Source organism: Coenobita brevimanus, chromosome 19 (assembly GCF_032717465.1).
Source record: "Coenobita brevimanus isolate Jiangsu-jjx chromosome 19, ASM3271746v2, whole genome shotgun sequence".
Classification (NCBI taxonomy): domain Eukaryota; kingdom Metazoa; phylum Arthropoda; class Malacostraca; order Decapoda; family Coenobitidae; genus Coenobita; species Coenobita brevimanus.
The window spans coordinates 23,895,861-23,902,156 of record NC_136972.1 but is presented as its reverse complement, the minus strand read 5'-3'; the positions used below and the strand labels follow the sequence as shown (position 1 = coordinate 23,902,156).

The window sequence follows — 6,296 nt, the reverse complement described above, 5'->3', positions numbered from 1 at the left end:
TTTTTTTTCCCCAGCCTGAGAGAGACCATTTTTCGAATTCACTAACCATTTTCTTTCAATGGGGTAACTCTATTTCAAGCTGAGTGAAGTAGTATTACTAGGAGAAAAGACGGCTTCGTGCTGCGTATCGTCATTCTCTTGTCAATGAGATTCCCTAACACCTCTTCCTTAGCGATTTATTGGGCATACTACCCATTCATATCCTCTCTCTCTGCTTCTTATGCATTTTTTGTGTCGAAACAGATTTCATGATTAACATGCAAGACACTATTAACGGAGCAGAATCATAAATAAACCGGCAAGGAAGAGGTGTTAGTATGCTTCCCTTTGTGGATGTGTCTCTCCTTCACCTTCCACCTACTCCCCCTCCACCCAACCACTTCCTCTACTCCCCAACCTACTCCAGTAATCAGGTCCATAGCCAGACTTTTCGAAGGGGGGGGGGGTCTTTCCTGCTGAATGTGGACTTGCATAGCAGCCGGCTGGTCAAAGATGGGCTACATGCTTGTTGTGGGGGTCTGGGTGTATGCAAGGTATCTCAGGACCTTGGGTGTATGCATAAGCGACGTTGAGAAGCAGCACTAAACTTCTGAACAACGGAGAGTGACTTTTGCACTGATATTAAAAAACAGACCGTCAGAAAGTGAGCCTTTAGGCATGGGGGAAGAGGGATAGTACCATCCTCTCGACCCCCCACCTCCTCCTGGCTACGGGCCTGCTAATGGCATTTGAACTGTGAAAATCCGGGTATAAACAGACACGGCCACCTTGACAAGCCATATTTCGACATTTCTTCGGCAAAGTAAGCGAAATATAGGAAAAATGTCTGAAAAAGTCCTCGATTTCAATTTTAAAATGTACTGGAGATGGGATACTGTAAGATTTATAGCTGAAAATGAGCTCGACATCAAATTTTAAAACAATTATTACCGCAAACAGATACGGTACTACGGATTTTCTGGTGTGGCAAACCCTGAGTCAGTGCCCCAAATGAAAAAAAAAAAAAAATAATAATAATAAAGCAAAGAAGAAAAATAAGATTAAACTACACATTAGAACATTTTCATTGTTTTAAATGGTATACTTATTCAAAAACTACTTATATACTGTAAATATATGTACATCTGAGTATAGCTTGAGAGAGAGAGAGAGAGAGAGAGAGAGAGAGAGAGAGAGAGAGAGAGAGAGAGAGAGACTAACACATCTTAATCAGGTACGGTAGCGATTGGTTAAGAAAAACTACAAGAAAGGGAAACCGCATGAAGGAAGAAGGAAAGAAAGTGGCAGAAAAAAAAAAGATGAAGGAAGATGTGGGGGCATTTTTATAAGATGCCCTGATGCCCTGGTAGGTTAGGTCAGAGGTGAGTTGGAGTGGGTTAGGTTAGGTTAGGTTAGGCTAGGCTGGGTTGGGTTGGGTTTAGTTTAGTACTTTTTGGCACAATCCACTTCCTGTTTTGTGAGAGAGAGAGAGAGAGAGAGAGAGAGAGAGAGAGAGAGAGAGAGAGAATCATCACTATCTTTCCAAGCCAACAAAAGATAAAAAAAGATCTTACGTAAATACAAAAAGGAATTCTCTTTCTTAAACTTTCTCTGGACTCTTACTTTGTCTTCCTGAAATCTTTTTGAATTCCTCTGTGTCTGAATTCTCCTTGGACTCTTTCTCTTGGCTTTCAACTTTTTGTTAACCCTTGTATTCTTTTGGTACTCCCCCTTGTTTAGATTTCTTACCTTTTTTAATTCGTTTTGAACTCACTTAAACTCATCTTGGATTCCTCTTGAACTAGTCTTCTTTTAGGATTCCTCTCCCTCGTCTCTTAGTCTCTTTTTTTTCTTCTTCTTCAACACCACGTCCCCGACTCTTTCTATTCTCTTTTCTACAACTTCTCGATTTCCTCTCATCTCTTCATCCTTTCCTGTCTTCTTTTCAGTTTCTTACCTCTTCTCTCCTCTCCTCTTCTTAAATTCTCCTCCTCCTCTCTCTTCTTCTCTGTTTCTTCCCTTCTCGAGCTCTTCTCCCTCTTCCTCCCCTTCTTCGCAATATATCCTCTCTCCTCCTTTCCTCCCGAAGTCTCCTTTTCCTTCCTCCTCTTCCGCGCCTCCTACCTCTCCTTCCCATCTTCTTTTCTCCCTCTTGCTCCTCTTCATTATCTCCGCCTCTTCGTGTCTTCCCTCCTCTCCTTTCCTCTCGAAGTCCCTCCCTTCTCCCTCTTCTTCTGTTCCCTTTCCTTCGCATCTCTTCACTTTCTCTTTCTTCATTCTCATCTTGTGTGTGTCTTGCTGTCGCCCCTCTTCTTCCACCACCACCACCATCATCATCATCAACATCTTCTCTTCCTCTCCATATCTCTTCTCCATCATCATCTCTTCCTCTCCATATCTCTTCATCATCATCTATTCCTCCATCTATCTCTCTATCATAATCTCTTCCTCCCCCTCCATCATCATCATTATCACTCCACCCCACCCCCCAAACGCTCTCTCATATACAAAACCCGCTATAAGTACGTATAGAATCCTCGGTATAGGACTTCCCCGGTATAACACCAGCGTCTGTGTGGTGTGAGGGGCATATGTGGTTGTGGGGGCACTGGCAGAGGGTGTTAGTGTTCACCTCATCGAATTGGGGTCGCTTTTTGACAGTGAAGAGGCGACATGGTTCCTTCCTCTGGCACCGGAGTTTCTGTGGAAGGGAAGGAAGTTAGGTTGATGGTTTTATGGATAGAGATAGACACTGGTGGAGGGACAGAAAGTGATAGAAAGAGAGAGACAATGAGGGATGGAGATTGGTGGAGGGATAGACGGACACTGATGAAGGGATAAATATTGATGGAGGAATAGAGACATATTGATGAAGGGATGGATATTGGTAGAGTGATGGAGACAGACACTGATAGACAGACTGCTGGTATTATGGATGGGCAATGATGGATAGACTGGCAGTTTTAGGGACAAAAGTAAATATACCACATACCAGTCCTAAATAAGCGAGCCCTAGTATGTATTCAGTATGGACGGTGGGTACTGGTGCAGGTGTGTAACTGTGTAAGCAGGTGTGTACTAGATAAGGAAGACTGAGGCAGCAGGAAGTCTTGGGCAGTCACGCTTTTCCCTCATTAGTATACGTGTGTGTGTGTGTGTGTGTGTGTGTGTGTGTGTGTGTGTGTGTGTGTGTGTGTGTGTGTGTGTGTGTGTGTGTGTGTGTGTGTGTGTGTGTGTGTGTGTGTGTGTAAGGGTTGTTAAGTAGTATTCTCTCTCTCTCTCTCTCTCTCTCTCTAACTACTACTACTACTACTACTACTACAACTACAACAACTACTACTACTAAAACCCCACATACTAACACTTTGGGGCGAACACGCAAAGCTGTATTGAAAGCCCAGTCCGTTTGGCGTACGGTATGCTTGTCTCTTGATGATATACGCAACTGCTTTCTTGGGACATACGCAGTGCATGACCTGTTGCGTTGCGTTATCCGGGGACGTAAGGAAGGTCCAGGTTACGTCACGGAAGTAGCGACACCTGGGCAGCTTCGTTACCGATTCGCACACCTGTAATGAAGAGGAGTAATTAGGGTACAGGTGAAGAATAGTGAGGTGTGTTGGTGGGGGATTTTGTTACTCCCTAACCTCTCTCTCTCTCTCTCTCTCTCTCTCACACACACACACAACACTCAGGTGCATTTAACAGACATATCCGCGACAATGATTCCTCTCCTCATCTCTCTCTCTCTCTCTCTCACACACACACACACACACACACACACCACTAAATCTATCTCTCCTTTTTGACACTAATTCTTTCACTCCTTTTCACACACACACACACACACACACACACACACACACACACACACACACACACACCACTAAATCTATCTCTCCTTTTTGACACTAATTCTTTCACTCCTTTTCACACACACACACACACACACACACACACACACACACACCACTAAATCTATCTCTCCTTTTTGACACTAATTCTTTCACTCCTTTTCACACACACACACACACACACACACACACACACACACACACACACACACACACACACACACACAGGATACAGCCACTAACCTTAAACTGCCTGCTCTTGTCAGCGATGGTATGGCCGTCGTTGGGGTCTAGAGTGGCGCTGCATTCCCCCTCACCCTCTCCCTCACCCCCTCCCTCACCTCTACACCTACACTGCCTCTCTATCCTGGGTGTATCGTAGGTGTCTATCTTGCTACACACAGACCACGGCGAACACAAGGGTAGGTCCTCTTCCGTTTTCTGTAATGTTGTGACAAGATTAGGTCAGGTTAAGTGATGCTGGCTTAAAAATAATGACAATAATAATAATGATAATAATAATAATAATAATAATAATAATAGTAGTAGTAGTAGTAGTAGTAGTAATAATAATAATAATGATAATAATAATAATAATAATAATAATACACTGGTATGTCCACTAGTTTTCACTGACATAGTGATAAGGACTGGTTAGTTTAGGTGATGCTGGCTTGATGATGATGATGAAGATGATGATAATAATAATAATAATAATAATAATAATAATAATAATAATAATAATAATAATAACAATAATAATAACGGCAATCTTCATCATCTTCATCGTCATCATCATCGTCATCATCATCATCCCAAACTCAGTTACCACCTAAAGATGAGGTGAGGAAGAGAAAGCATGACAACAGGGAAACTATCACACACAACACCAAATAAAATGTCCACAACAAATTCAATAGAGGTAAAAACATCCCAGTTAGAGTTTCCAGTCCCTGATGTATTAAAATATGCATTAAAATTTATGAAAATATATCAAAATGTATGAAAGTGTATGGGAAGAATATTTTGTCGTTTGATTTATTGCACATCTGTTTCAATTCTATTCGTTTTACTTGTGCATTTATTTATCTATTTATTTTTGCAACCACCACAGGATTTAACTTCGCCTTGCAATGACCCCTAACACCTCTTCCTTAGCGATTTATTTCTGGTTATGGCTGGTTACTATCCTTCAGTAGGTTATTGATGCAGAATATGGTGGTGACAGAAGGATTTAAGAGTATATAACACAGACTAGGACAGTAAAGTCTTAATAAGCCAAATAAATCGCTTAGGAAAAGGATGAATGGATAGATGGAAAACAGAGGGGGTTGGGGAAAAAAAGGGGAGGGGAGTAAGGAAGGAGAGGTGAAGAGAGACAGAATAGGGGGGAGGGAAATGGTGGGAGAAAGATGAGGGAAGGATGGATGGAGAAAAGGGAGGGGAGGGTAGAGGAGGGGAGGGGAGGGGAAAGGAAAGGAGGGGGAAGGGAGGGGGAGGTGACACGATTTCTCCACACAGAGAGCACCCCCGCGGGCCCGGAAGCTGGAGAGGGGGAGGGAGGGATGCTGGAGAGAGAAAGATGGACGGAGGGAGGAAGGGGGGAGAGGTAGGAGGAGGTAAGGGAAGCTGGAGGGGGAGGAAGGGTAGAGTTTGGGAGGAGGGGGAGGGATGGGTGCTGGAAAGAAGAGAGAGAGAGAGAGAGAGAGAGAGAGAGAGAGAGAGAGGCGTGAAGAGCTGACGTTGATTTGAGACACTTCCAGATCTCTACTTCCCTCCTCCTCCTCCTCCACCTTAGCCTGGAGGAACAACACACACCCTAGAGGAGAAGGAGGAGGAGGAGGAGGAGGAGGAGGAGGAGGAGGAGATCAAGATGATGATGATGATGCTAGGCGGAGAATGAGGGGGAGGAGGAGGAATACAAAGGAATACAAAAGAATACAAAGGAAGGCAAACAGAAAGAGACCTTACGTTCCTTTCGAGATTACATGTTACAGAGTAGACTATGACTAGGATATCTAATTCTACATGCTGAGAGATAAGGAGTGTAAGGCAAGAAGGCTTGCCCTGTCTTCAAACCCTCCAGTTAAAACTGGCAGGAAAAAGTGTGAAATCTTCCAGTATAACCCATCAACTTGTCTGCAATTTTAACCGTCTTGGTGCGCTGCTTACTCGGTTTTAGGTCATTTGATATCACACCAAGATCCAATTCACTGTCTGTCCATGATAACTGGATATTGTTCATTTTGTAATTTGCATGGATATTGTTATTTCCAATATGAGGTATTTTGCATTTTTCTATGTTGAATTTCATTTGTCATTTTTCTGTCCACCTTACCAAAGTATGAAGGTAATTTTGTAACTATTGCGACTGTAACGCTGAAGTTACTTTACTGGTTATTTTAGTATCGTCTGCAAATTTGGATATTTTACAATTTAGGTCTTCATCTATGTCGTTTATGT

At 42.9% G+C, this 6,296-nt stretch overlaps 1 protein-coding gene across 1 annotated transcript in view; it reads right to left on the bottom strand.

Moving 5' to 3' along the window:
* Positions 1-2,477: 2,477 nt before the first annotated feature.
* aos (protein argos) overlaps positions 2,478-6,296 on the bottom strand; it is a 21,847-nt gene continuing 18,028 nt past the window's right edge. The window contains exons 2-4 of the mRNA XM_080266252.1: positions 4,077-4,274; positions 3,342-3,548; positions 2,478-2,680 (exon numbers count right to left, since the gene is read on the bottom strand). Coding sequence (XP_080122378.1) covers positions 2,480-2,680; positions 3,342-3,548; positions 4,077-4,274 — 606 coding nt within the window. The 3' untranslated portion in view covers positions 2,478-2,479. The remainder of the gene's footprint in view (positions 2,681-3,341; positions 3,549-4,076; positions 4,275-6,296) is intronic.